Consider the following 19,793-nt stretch of genomic DNA (forward strand, 5'->3'; position numbering starts at 1 on the left):
TTAACCTGAGCTCAGGTGGGCCACGGATTCTCAGGGTTGACCCCCTTTAAGACAGGTGGACTTCAACACCCAGGATTTAACTACCATGTAATTCAATGAACAACTGCAGTGATTCGCTTAACGACCCGGGGCCAAAACATTTGGTACAGTTTTAAGGGCGTAACTCCCTTAAATGACCGCTTCGCTTAGCAGACGAAATCCTGCTCCCCCATCGGGGTGGAGGCAGAGAGATCTTGAGGGGTGGGTTTAGAAGAGGAGAGAGGATAGCTTGGTTATACAGGTGGTCCTCGCCTTATGACCACAAGGGAGCCCCAAATTTCTGTTCCTAAGCGAGACACTTGTTAAGTGGGTTTTGCCCCACCTTACGACTTTTGCTTGCCACCGCTGTTAAGCGAATTGATGCGGCTGGTAAGTGAATCTGGATTCCGCATTGACTTCGCGGGTCAGAAGGCTGCAAAAACACAACCATCATAAATACGAGTCACGTGGCCAAGTGTCTGCATTTTGATCATGTGACCACGGAGATGCTGCAGCGGTCATAAGTGTGAAAGATGGTCACAAGCCACTTTTTCCGCTGCCGTCGTAACTTTGAGTGGTCACTAAGTGGACCATTGTAAGTTGAGGACTGCCTGTATTAGCCTTCCTCCGGATTTATCCATCGCTCTTAGCAACAGTTGGTTTACCCGTGATTTTTTATAAGGTAAAGCTAAAGGTTCCCCCGCACATGCGTGCTAGTCGTTTCCGACTCTAGGGGCCGGTGCTCATCTCCGCTTCAAAGCCAAAGAGCCGGCGCTTGTCTGAGGACGTCTCCGTGGTCATGTGGCCGGCATGACTAGACGCCAAAGGCGCACGGAGCGCTGTTACCTTCCCACCGGAGTGGTCCCTATTTTTCTACTTGCATTTTTACGTGCTTTCGAACTGCTAGGTTGGCAGAAGCTGGGACGAGTAACAGGCGCTCACTCTGCTACGCGGCACTCGGGATTCGACCCGCCAAACTGCCGACCTTCTGATCGACAAGCTCAGCGTCCTAACCCACTGAGCCACCGCGTCCCTTGTGATTTTTTATAGTGAGCCGTAATTGGCTGGCTTCCTGCAACCCTTTTATATGCTGACCCCAGTGGCTGGGTTCACACAACAAGAGTAAGCCAAGCGGTGCGTTACAGCTGGTTCGTTGTGATGGGTGAACCTTGCCTTGAATTATTGGATGTTCTCCAGCTTAGGCCTTTTGGCTCCCACCGAACTCGCATCTGGAGAGTCCCACCTTGGAAAAAGGCTGTTGCAGATAAAATAAGAGCAATGGGAAACAGACGTCCTTCACCCGACCTCCGGGGCTCCCAAAATTTTGGGAGTGGACATCTTGAGCAGACAGGACGGTGTTTTTTTTCTTCTGTTGGCATCGAAATCTTCATTCCGTTCCCCTCCCTCCCCTCCCCTTCCATGGTTGGTTGCGAACAGGATCCAAGAATGCCAGCAAGTAGACTTTTGATCTCAGCAGGAGCCAGTTCGACAAGATTTACCAGCCACTTGACTGGCTCCCTTTGATGAATTATTTGGCACCTGGCTGAGCAGAGCAACTGCTTCTGGAGAGGTGTGGGGTTTGAAACGTTTCCGGGCAGCTTAGGCAGGTAGACGAAGATCCTAGGTGTGTGTGTGTGGCTGCTTGTGCCAAGCAATTTGCAGACTGGGTAGCGCCGAACGGCTGGAGGCCAGGAAGGTCTCTTCCCACTGGCTTTTTCAAGAGCATCTCCTTCCTTGTGCATTCCTCTGTTCTCCTCTAGACCTGGGGGAGCCTCCAGTCAGTGACCCGAAGGATCCAGAAGAACCGCGTATGCAGAAGCCTCCGGGAAGTCCTTTGGTCCTCCCTCACACCTTGCAGGAGCTCTTGAGCAAAGACATCGTTCAAGTCCAGTTAATCCCGGAGAAAAGGGGGCTGTTTTTGAAGCACGTGGAATATGAAGTCTCCAGCAAGGTTGGTGATACGGGGAATAAAATTCAATTTCTGGGCTTGGCTTGAGAAACTTGGTTGGTCCTCCAGGCCTCAGGCTGGGCTGGGCTGAGCTGAGCAAGGAAAGGGGTGTATTTGCAGAAAGCAAGGAGATTGGCCTGAACGAAGAAAGAGTGAAACGATTTGCCTTGGCTTTTAGCTGAAGCTTGTAGGCTTGCAAGAGGCTGTGTCTTGGGAGAGCTATGCCTCCCCCCCCCTTAAAAAGAGAGAACATCTGTATTTTGCAGCTGTTTATCAATGCTCTGCTTAGCGTTGGGTGCAAAATGTCAAGTACATTGTGCAAGTCAACACTGGCATTTTAGAAATCATAGTTAATGGGATATAAACTTCTTTTCCTTCTTAACCTCTAACGCAATGCTTCCCAAACTTGGCAGCTTTAAGGTGAGTGGACTTCATCTCCCAGAATTCCCCAGCCACCCACATTGCCAAAGTTGCAAAACGCTACTCTAAAGGGTTGGCTAGAGCTGTTGTCAAATAATATAATGCATTACTTAAGTTTTATAATATCACTATCAAATTATAGGAGGAGAAAAAGAAAAGATTCCTTTTTTACTGTTATGGACCTTCTCTGTAATCAGTATAATAAATAATAAAAATTGGATTTTCACCGGATCAATTGATGGAATCACTTGCTTGGATCTTGGGAAGCTTCCCGTCCACATATTTGAACCTAAAAGTTAAATGCCAGCTGGCTGTAGGAAAGACCTTATCTAGGAATAATCTTTACACTTTATAAAAGTTGTTTTTAAAATAATCTGCAAGCACATGTACAGCGTGAGATGCCAAGATTGGCAAAGAGGGTTGCCAGTTTGCAGAAAGAAAAAAAAACTTATTTTATTTATAAACATAATTGGGAGTTTATAAAGCTGTATCAGTTCCAGCCATTTCAATCGTGGGTGAGCACTTGTACTGACTTGACTCCATGTTCATATCTCTGGCTGGTGGAAAAAAAAAAATCTCAATTTGAAGCATTGCCTTTCAATTGTCCAGAAATAAACGATTTTTCCCCGCAAAAGGATTTATTTATTTTTTTTGCTTCTTTTCTTCCACATTTGCTGTTGGCAGGTTTTCTCAGCACTTTATTTTTCAGGGTGATTCAAACTCCAGCAATGAAGGCCAGGGGAAAGCTTCCAGTCTCTTGCATCATTTAGCTTTTCGGAGAGGATTTATTGCTGCAAGACGTGGCTGTTGTGGTTTGTTTAGATCAGTTGTGAAGGGAGACTGAGAGGGATACTTTGATGTTTAAGCAAAGGGTGAACTGATAGGTTTGTTCTCACCAGGCCCTTTAACTAGCTGCCCATCACTCAAAATGAGATCTATTTATTTAAATGCTGTAGGTAGCCGCCCATCTCAATAAGGAACTCTGGGCAATGAGGAAGGTTAAAAGTAAAAGAGCCTTGGTGGAGCAGTGGGCTAATGCCTCCTTAAGGAACACCAGCTGCCTGCCATTAGTGCAGGTTCGAGTCCCACCAGGCTCAAGGTTGACTCAGCCTTCCATCCTTCCGAGGTAGGTAAAATGAGGACCCAGATTGTTGGGGGCAATTAAGCTGACTTTGTAATAATGCCGCTTGGGGGGTGTGTGTGAAAGCCCTAATAAGCAGGCATATACATAGAATGAAAGCTACTGCTAAGCTTGTAAGCCGCCCTGAGTCTTCGGAGAAGGGCGGGATATAAATGGAATTAAAATAAAAATAAAATAAAAAATAGAAATAGAAACAATAGCCACTGCAAAAATCAAAAGTAGATAGCAGCCAAGAGAGAAATTCCCCAAGGATGGGCTCCAACACGTGTCCAAAAGCTCGGAAGGCAAAAACCTCTCTGGTCACAGTGACTGACAAAAAATTGGATCCTGCAACATTAGCCCAGGACACGTAGATTTGTGAGAAATGCAACAATTGTTAACACAGCCAGGAGATGGGTCCTTTCACACACTTGGGGCAGAACGGGACAATTCACCGCAAGACAACTCACCACGGGGCGATTTAACAATTCAGTTTAGTTATTTAAAATTACTTTAAACCTTATTTTAACTTTTGCCACTCCCCTTTCATTTTCTCCCTCCTTTGGCATCCATTCTTTTGATGATTCTGTTCCGCTGTTTCTTCGATATTAGGGTAATGCTTGTCCCACGGTGAGTTGGATGGGGGAAGTTGTCGTAGATCCCACTCGGGGACCCAGATCTGGGCACAAAACCAGGTTTTGGGGGTCTTGGGAAAAGCCAGCAGGATTGGGTCCAACCTCATCTCTGGAGAGAGAAGGCCCTATAGGGTGGGCACCATGGCAGAAAAGATGTCTTTCCCGGCCCCCGCTTTCTGCCATCCCTTAGCCAATGAGATCTGGAGCGTGCCCATCTTGAGAGACGAAATGGGATGGGTAAGGACTAGCAAGGTCCCTTAAGCAAGCCAGGACCAAGCCAGGAGATGCTGGACAAGATGGCGACTTCTGTTCCTGTGCCAAGAGCTCCATCATCTCCTTTGAGGAAGCTCTGAACGGACTCCTTCATTCTCCCTACAGCGTTTTAGGTGCTCCGTTTACCGGCGGTATAACGATTTTGTGGTTTTCCATGAGATGCTCCTTCAGAAGTTCCCCTACCGTATGGTCCCCAGCTTGCCTCCCAAGAGGATGCTAGGAGGTAAGCTTAGAGACAGAACTAAGCTCCAGGAAGACCATCAGTGATGGCCTTCCCCAACCTGGTCTTCCCAAATGGGTTTGGAACGATGACGGTTAGGCTTCCTAGTCAACCAAGGCATTCTGTTGGGAGCTGCAATCCCAGCTGCTCTAGCAATGCCCTGTTGACCCTAGCTGATGGCTGGAATTGGTAGAAGAAGTGGGATTTCCTTTCGTGCCTAAAACTGTCGGGAAGGTTTTTTGAAGATTGAGCTCCCTAACGTGGCCCATCTTTCCAGCTGACCGAGAATTCATCGAAACTCGACGCCGTGCCTTGAAGCGCTTCATCAACCTGGTGGCGCGACATCCTCCTTTTTCAGAAGATGTGCTTCTGAAGTTCTTCCTCTCTTTCAGTGGGTCGGTAAGTGTGCACGAGAACGTCTCCAAGGGTTATTGAATATGTGGTAGAGATCAGTGCTTGCTGGCTTATCTAACATTGGTTTACCAGATGCCTCCTATCGGTTAGATATCTACCATAACGTTGTCCGCAGCAGGACTTTCCAAGCTTGAGGAACTTGAGGCTACTAGTAATTTATCTAGTTGCTCAGTTGCATCTATATATATATCCAGTGAAGGAGATAAACCACATTTGTGGTGCCCAGCCTTGCCTTGAGTAGCACTTGTTGGGTCATCCCAACAGCAACTATAGAGCCTTGGTGGAGCAGTGGGCTAGTGCCTCCTTAAGTAACACCAGCTGCCTGCAATTAGTGCAGGTTCGAGTCCCACCAGGCTCAAGGTTGACTCAGCCTTCCATCCTTCCCAGGTAGGTAAAATGAGGACCCAGATTGTTGGGGGAAATTAAGCTGACTTTGTAATAACGCCGCTTGGGGTGTGTGTGTGAAAGCCCTAATAAGCAGGCATATACATAGAATGAAGGCTACTGCTAAGCTTGTAAGCCGCCCTGAGTCTTCGGAGAAGGGCGGGATATAAATGGAATTAAAAATAAAAAAAAATTAACTAGATGACAGAGATTGACTCAAACTAGTTAATCTTGTGATTTGACAAACACCCCTTCCCCCAAATTTCTGGTTTCTGAGATTGCTACAGCTCTCCTACATTAAATCCAGAGGTGGCCTTTGAGTCAAAGGTGAGCGATTAGCTCCCGGCACACAGGCCACAAACGTTGACACATTGTGCTGACGGATGCTAAACTCCAGGAAGGCGAGAGGAGACAGCCGCTGCTAACACCACTGATGATTGTCTTCTTGTTGTTGTTCCAGGATGTTCAGAACAAGCTGAGGGAGCTGGTCCAGGGTGTGGGAGACGAATTCATGACCTGCAAGTTCGCGATGCAGGCAAAGGTATTGTCTGGAGAGACCTCCTGTTAGAGACATGGAGGTGGTAGGGCTTCAGCAGAAGGCTTCAGTTTGGAACAGAGAGATAGAAAGGCTCAATCTTGGTGTTTCTCAGTGTTGGCTGCTTTAAGAGGGGTGGACTTCAACACCCAGAATTCCCCAGTCAGCGTTGGAAGTTGACCCATCTTAAAGCGGCCAGCCTGGAGAAACATTGACTTAAGATACTTGAGCTGCATGGAGAATGAGAGGCTGGGGAGAAGATGGTACCAGCTGGGGTCCACTTCTCCTGCCATGTAGGGGCAGAAGCCCCCAACCTTTTGGCCCCCTTGGAGCGGTGCCATGGAGAAAGGTTTTTCCGTGGATCAGAGGGGGTGTGGCTTTGAATACTGCCTGCCTCCCGAGGATGGAACTTTGCTTGTTTGTGCAGCCCCTTGTTGGCATGCTGCGGACCGGTGCCGGTCCACGAAATGGGGGTCAGGGACCCCTGATGTAGGGATTCCAACTATATGGAAGCTGACTGCGCTATCACCAGCCCCAAGCCGGCGCCCCTCCAGCCTCCCCATGTAGCTGTTATTGGATCTCTTCCCTGCTCCTCCTCCAGGAGTATTTGCCCACGGACATCCAAATCCAGTTTGCGGCCAGCCGAGAACTGATCAGGAACATATACAACAGCTTCTACAAACTCAGGGACCGGGCGGAGCGGATCGCATCCCGGGCGGTGGACAATGCCTCAGACCTTCTCCTGTTTGGGAAGGAGCTAAGGTGAGCGGGCGTTGGACCCCTGCTTTCTAGACCAGGGGTCCTCAACCTTGGCAGCTTTGAGACTTGTGGACTTCAAGTCTCAGAATTCTTCAGCCAGCTTTGTTTTCAGGGCTGTTGTAGCTTTGAATGGTCACTAAATGAACTACTGTAAATTGAGGACGACCCGTATTGGGATGACCAAATAAGGAAGGAGGGTCTAAGGCAGATCTGGGGGCTCGGTGCAAATGGAGGGAGTGTGTGTGTGTAAAGGCCTGGCAGGGTCTTCATGGATACAACCTCCCCTCTTTCCGGCAGTGCTTTGGGCTCGGACACAACCCCGCTGCCTTCCTGGGCGGCCCTCAACAACAGCGCCTGGGGCAGCCTGAAGCAGGCACTCAAAGGACTCTCCGTAGAATTCGCCATGTTGGCCGACAAAGCCGTGCAGCAGGTGAGGCAGGGCAGGGGATGGGGGCAAGGGTCGCGTGGGAGAATGGTGGTGGTTGCCCTCCCTCTCTGAGATTCATTGATGTTTCAGTGAAGATTGCAAAGCGGCGCCTGGCTGGCCGATCCTCAGTTAGCGACCGCCTTGTTTGGTGAACATCTGCACTGGCCAGGGGGGATGAAAAAGTCACTGGGTGGCCCCCCTCCTTCGCTGGTCTCTTAAAGCGAAGGAAGACGGGAGGAAGAACGTAAGCACCGTCGCGGTTTCGCTTAACGACCAAGAAGACCCCAGCTCCAGTTTCCGTCTCCAAGCAAGGACGCCCTGCAAATCGTGGCCATTCGCCAGGGAATTGCCCAGGATGGGATCCCGTCGATTAACTAATAATAAAAAAAATAAGGAAGAGCCATCGGAATTCACAGCTGTATTAGAGGAAGACGTGCATGAAAACGAGCGTCAGTTCTTTAGGGGAAGGTTTTTTTTCACTTAATGACTGCATCGCTTAGTGACGGACGTGCCGGTCCCAACTGTGGTCACAAGCTGAGGACTACCCGTATGTGTGTGTGTAGATATGTATGTGCGTGTGTGTGTATGGATATACGCACACACACATGCCCATACACAGAATACCTGCACATCCATTCACCGTTGCTTTCAGCTTGAATTTCTCTACATCCCCTCTCGCCTTTCACCTTCTCTCCGTTGAAAGAGTCCCCTGGAGACCTTCCTTCCCGAGACGGGATCCAGCCTGCAAGGGGCCACTTCCCACCGGCTTCCTCCCTTCCTGCCCTCGGGCGGGCGTGGGTGAGCAGCTGCCCCCCCTCGCCCCGCCATTCACAGGGTTCTCTCTCATTCTGCTGCCCAGGGTAAACAGGAAGAGAACGACGTGGTGGAGAAACTCAACCTTTTCCTGGACTTGCTCCAGTCTTATAAAGTGAGTCCCACGTTCGGTCCGTTTGTTTGGGGAGAGAAAGGCTGGGCCACAGCTGGGGGCTGGAGGGGAAGCGGGAAGATCCGAAACAGGAGAGTCAGAGAATGAAAAAGGTGAAAAATGGATGGGTGGGCGGATGGATGAGAGAGAGAGAGAGAGAGAGAGAGAGAGAGAGAGAGAGAGAGAGAGAGAGAGAATGAGATAGACAGACACAGATAAATGATAGTGATAGACAGACAGACAGACTGACTGACTGACGATAGAGAGGTAGTCAGAGAGACAGACCTAGTTTGACAGACATGGATGGATGGATACGCTGGAGAGAACTACAGTAGAGCTACAGAGAGACAAGAGACAGGCAAATTGATAGATAGAAATTAGCCCCCTTATGTCTGGTTCCCCTGGCCAGCTGCCTCTTCCGCCTTCCGCCTTGTAGGATCTGTGCGAGAGGCACGAGAAGGGCGTGTTGCACAAGCACCAGAGGGATCTGCACAAATACAGCATGATGAAGAAGCAGATGATGAGCGCCACGGTGCAGAACAAGGAGCCGGAGTCGGTGGAGCAGCTGGAATCCCGGATTGTGGAGGTAGAGTCCTTGGGGGGTCTTCTAAACCTGTGCTGGCCAGCAAGAGGGAAGTCACAGAGAAACCTTTCTGCATCCTGAAAATGGTGGGGTCTCGGGTTTTTTTAAAATTTATTTATTTTGGATAAAAGAACAGAAAATCGGGGATGTGTTCGGTCCTCTTGGCCATGAGAAGTTGGTGAAGCTGAAACAACTGTGGGGAGTTTTCTGAGGCATCTGGGATTGGGAAAGAAGATGGGGCTGGGGGTAAGGGGTTGAGTGGAGACGATAACTTGTGGTGTCTAATCTTTCCCTTCCTCTTTCCTTTTCCTTTCTGTCTGTCTTCCCTTCCTTCTCCTTCTCTCTCTCCTTCCCCTTCTTCTCTCCTTTTTCCTCTTCTCTTCCTTCTCCTCCTTCTCCTCCTCCCTCTTCACCCTCTCCTCCTCCTCCCCCCTTTTCTCCTTCTCTTTCTCCTCCCTCTTCTCTTTTTCCTCTTCTCTTCTCCTCCTCCTCCTCCTCCTCCTCCTCCTCCTCCTCCCCCTCTTTCTCCTTCTCTTCCTCCTCCCCACCCAACCACCCACCCTCAGCAAGAGAACGCAATCCTCACCATGGAGCAGCGCAACTATTTCTCCCTCTACTGCCTCCACCAAGAGACTCAGCTCATCCACATTTACCTGCCACTCACCTCTCACATCTTGGGGGCCTTCGTCAACTCGCAGATCCAAGGCCACAAAGAGGTAAGTGCCTACCAGGCTGGGGTGGGTAGGTGGGTGGGTGGGTGGGTGGCGTCCACCAGTTGGGCAGCCTGGCTGGTCCTTACTTTCCTTTCTCGCCGGTTTTCCTCAAGCCCCCGAGGGCCACGGAGGGCCTCTCCGTAAATGCTGGAGAACAGCTTCGGGTGCTATTTCCTTGCCCTTCCGCCCACCGGCTCTGCCTCTCTCCTTTCCTTCCGCAGATGAGCGCAGTCTGGAACGAACTGAAGCCCAAGCTGAGCTGCCTCTTTGCAGGAACCAGCAACGTGCTGATGCTCCCCTCGTCTGCGCAAGAGGAGAATTTCCTTCCCAGTTAATGTTTTGGGATTCAGGAGGGGAGTGGCTGGAAGGAAGGGCTGCCCTTGACACTTAACCGCACCTGTCCAGCTATTCTTCTCTCGGCAAATCCTAGGTTTTGCCTCCCAGAGCCTGACATGAGGGGGACCCACAATCTCCAGGACGTAGAGATGTGATTTTTGTTTTACAAAGACCTCTTTTGCGCTTTGATCATTTTTGTTCTCCTCTGCGAAGGCTCAGCCACGGTGCTTGGGGCAGATTTGGGGATGGGGCCTGCCCCCTGTCAAAAACGACAGGTGGGTTTGGGTGACCCACTCCGCTCCAGGAATAAAACCCATAATTTCATTGAGGTTAGGGCCGGGCAGCAAATCTAGGCGCCGTTGATTAAAGGGGCACCCAGTTTCCTTAAACAGCCTTCTGAGCGGAGTGACAATCCTGAGCTTTTCTCTCGTTTTGCTTTGAAAAGTCAGATGTTTCAATGAATAGAAGTGTAACTTTAGGCCCAGGTATGCTTCGACAGCAGACAGAGGGCTACGTGACTTCATGCCACGTAAGAAACAGCCAGCTGCCTCACAGAGGACTAGACTCATGGATTCATCTCTCAAAACACACTTCCAGCCTTGCCTCTGTGGAAGCCTCTCAAAGTGGCCAAGGTTGAGAATCTCTGTTCTCGTGTCCCCAAAAGTGCTTTTTCAGGAGGTAACTGGACGATCTTGTTTTTCTTTGAAGACGTTTGGCTTCTCATCCAAGAAGCTACTTCGGCTCTGACTGGATGGTGGGGAATGGATTTATATTCTGAATGGTCAGCTGTCTGCAAGGAATATTCCCCACCATCCAGTCAGAATCGAAGAAGCTTCTTGGATGAGAAGCAAAACGTCTTCAAAGAAAAACAAGGAAGTCCAGTTGCTTCCTGAAAAAGTACCTTGGCGACGACCAAGACCTGGATGACTGAGAATCTCCATAAACACTCCGCTATAAAAATTATTTTGCACCCTCCACGGGGCATATTCCTTCCCCTGTCCATTAATGTTCCTCGCCATACCTACCAAGGAAAGATTTCCACCAAAGCTCGGCCGAACGTGGTGACTACAACATAAACACAGTGCCTTATTCCAATATATATATTTTTTAAAAACACTCTAGACCTGGAGTGTCAAACTGCCAGCCCATGGGCCGGATGCGTCATCTGGAAGCCGCACCCACCCCGTTGCCGGCAATGGCGAAAAGGCTCCGATACGTCGCACGACTTCGTGTGACGTAGCGAGTTTGACATGTCTGCTCTAGACAATCATCTTATTAACCAAAATGAACCTGGCTTGGTTAAGTCTTGGTAAGTTGGCCAGGGGCTACCAGCCCTGAGGTTATATAAAAGGAGAAATCGTTGTTTGGTTCAAGCCTAGTTAAACAAACCAGCTGTAAAAAGCTTGTTCTCCTGGATTTAAAAAAATAAATCCAACTGCTGTAGGGAAAGCTGCCTTCTTTTCTACAAAGCCAGAGGTCATTTTGAGATCACTTTTGAGGAAGCTCTATTTAAAGTGGATCATTTGGGATCATGGAACTTTTTTTTTTTTAGCAAGATGACAAAAGAAGTCATCCAAAGGGACTAAATGCCAAATTCTCAGGAAAGTAAATTGTCTTTTTGTATTTTTCCAAGTCGTGTTTTGGTTTTGGGGATAGCATCCTGGCATTTAGTTTGACATTTGTCAAAGAGTGTCCGCTTTGCAAAAAGTATTGTTTTTAAATGAAGCACTTTATTATAAATGGCAGAATTGTCTTTTATTTCCGTTTGGTAGACTTTAATAAATGTTTCCGGAGTCTGACATCCCCAGTCCTTCCCACCCCAAAAGTTACGAAAAGATCTATTTGTAAGAGAAATGTAAAACTCTATTAAAAGGTTGAACGTTTATTTTAGCGCTGAACGTATTTACTGCAACGTGTACGATCAAACCTTTTTTTATTCACGATATTGAGGATATCCCGGCATTTCTTCTTCTGGTTTGACCATATTTTCCCATAATCTAGTATCCTTTGGTCACAGAACACATTCTGTACACGAAAAAGTAGTTTTGAGGAGGTGTTTTTCCCCCTAGAAAGGTCAACCGTGAATGAGTTTGGCAGAAGAGTCATTTTGCTACAGGGCCGGTGGTGGTTCCTTGCCCGCCGCGATGCCCCTTATGTCTCCGTCAGGAACTCTTTCTTGTGTTTCCTCCTCCATCTTCTCCACCTCCTTCAGACTATATTCTAAGATAGTCTTCTGCCCCTGAAACTTAAAATAACCCAGGAAATATTTCTTGCGGAGCAGAAGAGGAAACCAATATATATCATCCGGCCACATCTCCTTGAAAGGTATCTGGTCCACGTCAAACCACTGAGGGCGCATTTCTGCAATGGGAGAGAAACGTGGTACAGGTAGTCCTAGACCTCTAACCACAATCGGGGCTGAAATCTCTGTTGTTAAGCAAGCCAGCTGGAAGATCACAAATGGTGATCATGTCTCCCTCCCTCCCTCTCCCTTGCACACTTCCCTATTTCTGCTCACTCTCACCCACTTTCCTACCGTCACTTTCGGTGGGGTCTCCGTGGAAATGGTCAGCGCGAAAGATATGGACCTCCATCAGCTCCAAATTGCCTACAAATTCAAAGGTAATTTGGCCTATTTTTTGTAAGGTGTCCGCGGATAAGCCACACTCTTCCTGGAGCTCCCTGAAAGTAAGGGAACGAGAGAGTTTGCAAAGCTGGAGATTTTGGTTCACACGTTAAGAGTGTTTCCCTCTTCTGCATTCCTGCATTTTCTTAGGAATGGCAACAGGATAAGGGTGAAGGTGACCTACTGGTCTTCCAACTGGAAGCATCTGAAGCATTCCTTTTTCTTTCCTTCCCTCTCTCCTTTTCCCCCCTTCTTTGTCAAACAAAAATTACAAATTGAAATGAGCAAAATGGAAAAACCTGAAACGTGACAGGGATGATAGCACGTTAGTGCACTCATGCCCTCCCCCTCCTTAGGAACCTTTTCAATATGGGATGAGGTCCACAGGAGTTGAATTTCCGAATGAAAACTGTGAAAGTAGCTGAGACAACTGAACTGGCTAAGATATCCCATACTTTGACACCGCCCAGGGAGCACGTGTAGCTTAAGGGATGCTATGGATGCAGACTCCCTTTTGATTTGAATTGTGCGTGTGTGTTTACTTCTCTTTTTGTCATCTTCTCATCACAGGCTAAATAATAATGGGTGAAATGGCTCCCAGGTGAGGAAATACAGTGATTCAGCGCCCATTCCTGGCCGCCCGAAACATTCCCTGAAGTCATTTCACCATTTTTTTCAATTTTATAGCATCTAGGCAAGTCCCTCTGTTCAGCCGATTGAGCTAAAACGAAGTCAGAACAAAAGTCAAGGAAAACACCCTCAATCCAGTATGAATCATCCCAACTCCATTTGGCCCACAAACTAGAAGCGGAGCAAGTTACCAGGGCCCTGTTGCGCAATTCCAAAATTGCAATCGCGAGCCTCTTCCAAAGAATTGGAGAAGACTGGCCGTAGACCAGCGGTTCCCAACCTTTCCAGTTTGGTCCCACTCCCCCTCCCCCCCCGTCTGATGGGGAGGGCATGTGAGTGGCAGGCATTTGCACTTGCGCATGAAACTCCGGGGGTTGGGGGCCCCTGCCATAGATAGTGGGTTGTCCTCCACCTTTTTGCTGCCTGCTCCACCGTCTCCCCCAGCTGCACCTTTCCGCCAAAGCCGTTCCAGAGGCCGGCCCCGAAGCCGCGCTTTTTCATGCCCAGCAGGATGCGCTGGGGCTGCATCACCAGCACCAGCGTGTACAGCTTAGTCGTCAGCATGCTGCACCCTAGGTCAAGAAGGGAGGGGAAAGCATCAATGGCCAAGTCCACACGAAATCCCGCAGGAAGCTCGAGAGGGGAGGAGAAAAGGGAAGGCTGAGATTGCTGATACTGTGCTTTCCAAGAGGGTCAGGTACATGCCCAAAGCACTGGAAAAAGACAAAGCATCGAGGAAGGAAGGCAGGGGAGAGATGAGATGAAATGAGAGGAAGGAAGGGAGGGAAGGAAATTGCCAGGCTCTCCTGGACCACCGTTTCTCAATCTCAGCAACTGAAAAATGGGTGGACTTCAATTCCCAGCATTCCCCAGCCAGCATGCTTAAACAAGACTCCGTGGAAGGTTTTCCCTCCCAACTCCTCGCTTTTAAGTCCCAGCCACGAATCGCCCCTAATGAAGAAAAAGAGGCAGAGCGCAATTGCTATGCAAAAAAAACACAAAAAAAACAAAAAAACAAACCTACCCCGAAGCTACTACCAAAGCCCTGGATTCTCTCCCTCCCTCCCTCCCTTTCTTCCTCTTCCTCCTCGCTTCCTCCTGCTAAGAAAATAGGGGGAAGAGGAGGAGGGAGACCCCGGGCCCTACAGGGAGGCGACCCTCCCCAATGCGCTCCTTGCATACCTGAAAGGAACGAAGCGCGTCTAGGGTGCAAAAATACAAAAAGCAAACAAGCAAAAAACCGCGCAGGGTCACGGAACGTGGGAGACGGAGCGGCGTTTCCGGGGGGAGGACTATAGGCGTCGGACTCGGTGCCACGCGAAAAGTGTCCCCCAAATACCGGAAGTGGCCGGAGAAACCATGAGCCGGTGAGTGGGGCCGAATGCAGCTAGACCTCCGGGAGGAACGAAGGCTCTTCACACACACCCCGCAAATTCCTGCTTCCTTTGCTCGGGGCTGCGGAGGGGGGTGGTGGTCTCCCGAATTAGGCTTGCCAAGATTCCCCCGCCCCTTTCCCTTGGGTGGGCTGAGATGCCTTTTCATGAGGGTTGTTGAGTTCCAGTTCTTCCTCTCGCCTGCCAGAGCGTTACTCTAGGGCAGGGGTAGGCAACCTCGGCTCTTTTATGACTCATGGACTTCAACTCCCAGAATTCCTGAGTCAGCATAGCTGACTCAGGAATTCTGGGAGTTGAAGTCCATGAGTCATAAAAGAGCCGAGGTTGCCTACCACTGCTCTAGGGGATTCTGGGAGTTGAAAGCCGTACATGTTGAAGCATGCTGGCTGGGAAATTCTGGGAGTTGATGCCACCCATTTTAAAGTTGCTGAGATTGAGAAACCCTGGTCCAGAAGATAACAGCCATTTCCTTCCTTCCTTCCTTCCTTCCTTCCTTCCTTCCTTCCTTCCTTCCTTCCTTCCTTCCTTCCTTCCTTCCTTCCTTCCTTCCTTCCTCCCTCCCTCCCTCCCTCCCTTCCTTCCTCTCCTTTCCTCCCTCCCTTCTTTCCTTCCATTCATCCATCCATCCTAACTTACTATGTATACACCATAGCTGTTGCTAATTTTCAGCAATCCCACTGGTTTTTCTCCCTTGCAGACATAGGATGCTGCCCACCATTTTACTTCAGGTCCAGAGAATCCACACAGCAGGGCAGCACCTAAAATCCAAAACAGGGGCAGAGCATCGCTGGCTGGAGAGGCATTTCCGAGATCCGTTTGTGAAGAGAGCCAAAGAGAGGAACTATCGTTGCCGAAGTGCTTTCAAATTGCTGGAGATTGATGACAAACATCGCCTCTTTCGGCCTGGGCTGCATGTCCTCGATTGCGGGACGGCCCCCGGAGCTTGGGCTCAGGTAGCGGTTGAACGAGTCAATGCCACAGGATCTGGTGAGCAGATGCCGAAGGCTACCGAGTCTGGTTCTCAACCTGTTCTCAACCAGCCATACTGTGGTTTGGTTAGTTTGGGATCGTGATCACGTGAACTCTCTGTAGTTTTAACTTTCGTCTCACTCATGACTTCTGATGGATTGTTCTTTGCCACAAGGGATAAAGGGCAGAAATATGGATTGGGCGGAGAAAGAGGGACTGCCTAAGACTGACCTTGCTTGCTTTTGCAAATCCTAACTCTTTTATTGCATTTTTGAGCAAACCGTAACTCAACACAGCAGCCTTGGTTAGGAAGTAGCTAGAACTATTTCCAAGGTGTAAATGCGTTTTTCTTCCAATTCATTTTTTTCATTCCTGCTTCCTCTGCTCTATGTGAGTGGCGAGGTGGTGAAGGGGGTTGCCTCAGACTTCATAATGTACCATAAAATGCAGTTGTTTTAGATCTGCCTGTTTATATTAAACTCCTTCTATCCAATAAATATTGCCACGCCGTGTTTTTCCAGGTATTGACAGTATGTGGCTAGAGAAATTCTTCCCTCCTTTTGAATATGAGTTTTTTTTTAATCTACCCGTGGCTTCATTTTAATATCATGGGTTTTCCCTCTGGGAAATGATAGTGAGAGCAGTCTTGAAAAGCCTCAGTTTAATTAATTAATGTCAGGCAAAAGTGCTCTGACAGCAGAAAACGTAACTGTTGGCTGACTCTGGAGTGGCTTGACGACAGTACAAGACAGTGATTGATGAAGGAGATTTCTGAATTATTGATCGTTACAGAAAGCCTTGCTCATAAAAAAACCCTGCTTGTTAGGAAGGTGCTAAAAATAAAATGATAGAATTGATTAAGAGGCTGGTGGTGGGTGACTTTCAGTAATTTCTTTTTTAATGCCACCCATAGGGAATGCGAAGTGGTTTTCCTATTTTCCTTGCCAGTCTGCAAATAGATAGAAGCTGCGTTACTGACAGAGTTCACGGATTTTGCTAAGTCATAAGGTGGCTTATTTAGTTCGAGTGGGGTCTCTGCTTTTGATAAACTATGGTTAATTGGCTTAGTGCAAGTGTGAACCATCCAGTTATGGCTTGTACAATACACATAGCTAAGTCCCAAAGGTGCTTTTCAAAAGGCAGTTGAACTTTTTGGGGGTTTGGGGTTGAAAATGTTTTGCTTCTCATCCAAGAAGCTCCTTCTACTGTATTTGGCATCTTGGAAGGGAAGTGAAATGTTTTCAAGGAAAAAAAACAAGGAAGTCCAGTTCCATTTGGAAAAGCACCTTTGGACAACCATGACCTGAATGATTGAGAATCTCCAGAGACACATAACTAACCAAATCTTAGCTTAATGTAGTGTGTAAACCCAGCCAGGAAGGTCAGTGAATACTTTTATGGGATAAGTAAGGGAGTAACAGAGGTCTGTATTTATTATCCCTCGGAAGAATACACCAGTTCTGCCCTACTCACACTTTACGGCTTGAACAATCAGTAAGTAGATCATTTACTGCCTGGTATTTCATAGTTTCTAGAAACTGGGAAATAGCTTTCTGTTAAAAATTCACTTATGTAGAGCCTTTAAAAAAAGATTTATTACTTAGCATTACTTCTGGGTAATAGCGTAGGCTAAAGTTCCCTCAATCCACTGTTACAATGACCTATGGATTAGAAACATATTGGTCTTGTCCACTTGAGGTGTCTTTAAAAGCAATTGGACCCACCTGCTCCATAAATTTGCCTATCGGGCTATTCTGTGATTTCTAGATTGCTAGGCAATATGTCATTAAACAACAGCTCCTGGAGGAGAACCCTCTAGTGAACTATTTTATCTTTATGTCTTCGGTGCTTAGTTCTCATAAAAAGTGGCAGAATTTATGTGCCCTTGTATTGGTCATGAAGTCTACTGGCAGTAAAAAAAAAAGGGGGGGAAATGGGAAATGGTTTTCTGCCTGAAATTCTGACTAAGCATCCCAAGTATCTGTGAAATTAACCCTGGGGGACAATGGGAAGAAATGCTGAGTAGGAAACAATTAGATAAGAGGCAGGGCCCCCCCAGTTGCTTAACAGCCAGAGGAAGAAACTTAGAAAGGATCCATCCTAATTGATCAGGAGGGAGTTAAAAGAGGAGCTGGGAAGTGTGTACCTTCAGATCGAAAAGATTCTGTTAACGTAGCCTTAAAATAGAGTAGAATTAGCTTGTCTGGTCGTGTTTCACTCTAGGTCACCTGGGTGGACCGACTGATATTTGGCACCAAGGTTACAAAATGAGCCAGGTTTTGTTAATGTTTTCTCTCTTAACTGTTCTCCTTAGTGTATTACCAGGCGTGAATAGAACGACACGCAAATTTTAGTTGTTCCCAGAAATGTATTGTCTTAGCCTGCAGAGGAAAAATCTGAATACTCTGCCTCAAATACCAAACATGATCTGCAAACTGACTTATGCAGGTCCAGCTCATTTAATTAGTTGAAACCCAGTAGATAACCAGAAAATGGAACTAACTGAGTAAATCAGAGGTCTCCGAACCTGACAGCTTTAAGACTTGTGGATTTCAGCTCCCTCATTTCCGCAGCCAGCCATGATGGGCATTGAAGTCCGCAAATCTTAAAGTTGCTAAGTTTGGAGGCCCCACTAAGAAGTCTTTGGCTAGACACAACACTGGTTAACTGATGCGTAGTTTACTCCAGTAAGCTATGGGTCAGTTAATCAGCGTGGTGTCTAGCCAAAGACTCTGGGGCTTCTTTAAAGACCAATGAATGTATTTTAATGTTGTTGTTTTTTCACACGGATTGCTTTGTGTCCTCTAGATCCAGAACAGCCCGTTGGCTTTGTCCTTGGAGTTGATCTTCTTCACCTTTTCCCTCTGGAAGGAGCAATTTTTCTCCCTCATGCCGATATCACAGATCTGGGCACCCAGAAGGAGATCCAAACACTTCTCCCAAAAGGAAAAGCAGATATTATCCTAAGCGACATGGCGCCAAATGCAACCGGCATCCGGGAATTCGATCATGGAAAATTGATTGAACTCTGCCTGTCCCTTTTGGATCTGGCCCAAGGCATTTTGCAGCCAGGAGGGGTCCTGCTGTGCAAATTCTGGGATGGCAAGGAGAGCCATCTCCTCCGAAGCCGGCTGTTGCAAGACTTCCGGGAAGTGAAGACCCTAAAGCCTCAAGCGAGTAGGAAAGAATCAGCTGAGTCTTTTTTCTTAGCAAAAACATACCGAGGGGTGTCAAATGTACAGCAGAAGAAACTTGAGTAGCTCCATGCATTCTGTGTGGCATCGCTTAGGATTGATGTACCAGACATGGTTGCAGCAGCAATAGTTGCATTTTTTTTGTTAGGGGAGGGTGCTGCAGATGGGAATTTTGCAGGCTGCCGGAGAGGTGGGGTCCTTGGTGTTCTCTGAGCTGGATGATTTTCTTGCAGACGTTTCATGACCCAACTAGGAAACATCAGGCTAGAAAGAAGTGGGTTTTCAGAAAGGGGAAGGAGGACTGTGGGGTCATTGGTGCTCTCTGAGTTTGGTGGTTTTCTTGCAGATGTTTCAAGACCCAACTAGGTAACATCATCAGTGCAAACCTCAATCCCTTCTGACACTGATGATGTTTCCTAGCTGGGTTACGAAACGTCTACAAGAAAACCACCAAGTGTAGAGAGAATCAAGGGCCCCTGAGCTACAAATATTCCATATGTGCTGGAGAAGTTTGTATATAGTATTAATTATAAGTTGTATAAATAAATAACCAATAGGACAAAAGGCAATCTCTCTCTTGTGTCCATTCGGAAAGAAACTGTTGTAGGACTTCATTCCCAGATAAACACCCCTGCAGCCTCTCTCTAGCAACAGCTGCTGACAAAAACTTGCATGGAAAAGATAATTCATTTACTATTTATTTATCGAAACCTCTCATCTTAAAACAACTGAGGGCAACTGCTTGAGTAGTGGGCTGGACTAGAAGACCTTCAAGGTCCCTTCCAGATTCTCTTCTCTTCTCTTCTCTTCTCTTCTCTTCTCTTCTCTTCTCTTCTCTTCTCTTCTCTTCTATTCTCAATCCATAAACCAACATAGCATCAATATAAAACAGTATAAAACCACACAGAAACATTACGTAAATAATGTAAAACAGCAGAGCAATAACGTAAAACAATCCAAATAGTGTAAATATATAAAGCAGTATAAAACAATACAAATGGCATAAAAACAAAAAGTATAAAGCAATGTAAAAATAGTATAAAAACAATATAAAACAGTATAAAACAATATAAAAACAAGGATCTGCTTCAAAGAAGACTTCATCACCGGAGGCTTTCCAGAATGGAGACTGGACCGCCACCTGTCAGAAATGTGTAGGGACTCCTACTTGGGCAGGGGGTTGGACTAGATGACCTCCAAGGTCCCTTCCAGTTCCGTTATTCTATTCTTGCCCAATATAAAATATGATAAAACCACAAAAACCGACAAA

The 19,793-nt window shown here is 47.5% G+C and overlaps 3 protein-coding genes across 6 annotated transcripts in view; 2 read left to right on the top strand and 1 right to left on the bottom strand.

The window, feature by feature from the left end:
• Nucleotides 1-11,593, top strand: part of SNX8 (sorting nexin 8) — an 18,966-nt gene extending 7,373 nt beyond the window's left edge. For all 3 annotated transcript variants that reach the window (XM_083372538.1, XM_083372537.1, XM_083372536.1), the window contains 10 exons: nucleotides 1,779-1,969; nucleotides 4,520-4,637; nucleotides 4,912-5,033; nucleotides 5,893-5,973; nucleotides 6,569-6,729; nucleotides 7,024-7,156; nucleotides 8,013-8,081; nucleotides 8,515-8,664; nucleotides 9,228-9,377; nucleotides 9,596-11,593. In XM_083372538.1, the coding sequence (XP_083228664.1) occupies nucleotides 1,829-1,969; nucleotides 4,520-4,637; nucleotides 4,912-5,033; nucleotides 5,893-5,973; nucleotides 6,569-6,729; nucleotides 7,024-7,156; nucleotides 8,013-8,081; nucleotides 8,515-8,664; nucleotides 9,228-9,377; nucleotides 9,596-9,709 (1,239 nt within the window). In that variant the 5' untranslated portion in view covers nucleotides 1,779-1,828 and the 3' untranslated portion in view covers nucleotides 9,710-11,593. The remainder of the gene's footprint in view (nucleotides 1-1,778; nucleotides 1,970-4,519; nucleotides 4,638-4,911; nucleotides 5,034-5,892; nucleotides 5,974-6,568; nucleotides 6,730-7,023; nucleotides 7,157-8,012; nucleotides 8,082-8,514; nucleotides 8,665-9,227; nucleotides 9,378-9,595) is intronic.
• Nucleotides 11,594-11,743: 150 nt separating this feature from the next.
• On the bottom strand, nucleotides 11,744-14,237 carry NUDT1 (nudix hydrolase 1). Of its 2 annotated transcripts, none has more exons than XM_083372541.1 (4): nucleotides 14,149-14,237; nucleotides 13,379-13,538; nucleotides 12,247-12,392; nucleotides 11,744-12,071 (listed from the first exon to the last, which is right to left on the bottom strand). In XM_083372541.1, exons 2-4 carry the CDS (start codon nucleotides 13,528-13,530, stop codon nucleotides 11,821-11,823), a joined length of 549 nt encoding a protein of 182 aa, XP_083228667.1. In that variant the 5' UTR covers nucleotides 13,531-13,538; nucleotides 14,149-14,237; the 3' UTR covers nucleotides 11,744-11,820. The 2 variants fall into 2 exon arrangements, with proteins under 2 accessions (XP_083228667.1, XP_083228666.1); XM_083372540.1 differs by having other exon boundaries at nucleotides 12,235-12,392.
• Nucleotides 14,224-19,085, top strand: MRM2 (mitochondrial rRNA methyltransferase 2). Its single transcript, XM_083372539.1, has 3 exons — nucleotides 14,224-14,333; nucleotides 15,058-15,347; nucleotides 18,138-19,085. Exons 1-3 carry the CDS (start codon nucleotides 14,326-14,328, stop codon nucleotides 18,587-18,589), a joined length of 750 nt encoding a protein of 249 aa, XP_083228665.1. The 5' UTR covers nucleotides 14,224-14,325; the 3' UTR covers nucleotides 18,590-19,085.
• The last annotated feature ends 708 nt before the right edge of the window (nucleotides 19,086-19,793 follow it).

Source organism: Vipera ursinii, assembly GCF_947247035.1.
Source record: "Vipera ursinii genome assembly, chromosome: 13".
Classification (NCBI taxonomy): Eukaryota; Metazoa; Chordata; class Lepidosauria; order Squamata; family Viperidae; genus Vipera; species Vipera ursinii.

Bases quoted from the DNA above. Each gene is read 5' to 3' on its own strand.
- NUDT1 (XM_083372540.1), bottom strand. From the start codon at position 13,530: ATGCTGACGACTAAGCTGTACACGCTGGTGCTGGTGATGCAGCCCCAG. The intron at 12,393-13,378 runs GTGGAGGACAAC...CCTTACTTTCAG, and splicing joins GTGGAGCAGGCAGCAAAAAG to GGAGCTCCAGGAAGAGTGTG. The intron at 12,072-12,234 runs GTGAGAGTGAGC...CTCCCATTGCAG, and splicing joins AAGTGACGGTAGGAAAGTGG to AAATGCGCCCTCAGTGGTTT.
- MRM2 (XM_083372539.1), top strand. The intron at 15,348-18,137 runs GTGAGCAGATGC...TGTGTCCTCTAG, and splicing joins AGTCAATGCCACAGGATCTG to ATCCAGAACAGCCCGTTGGC.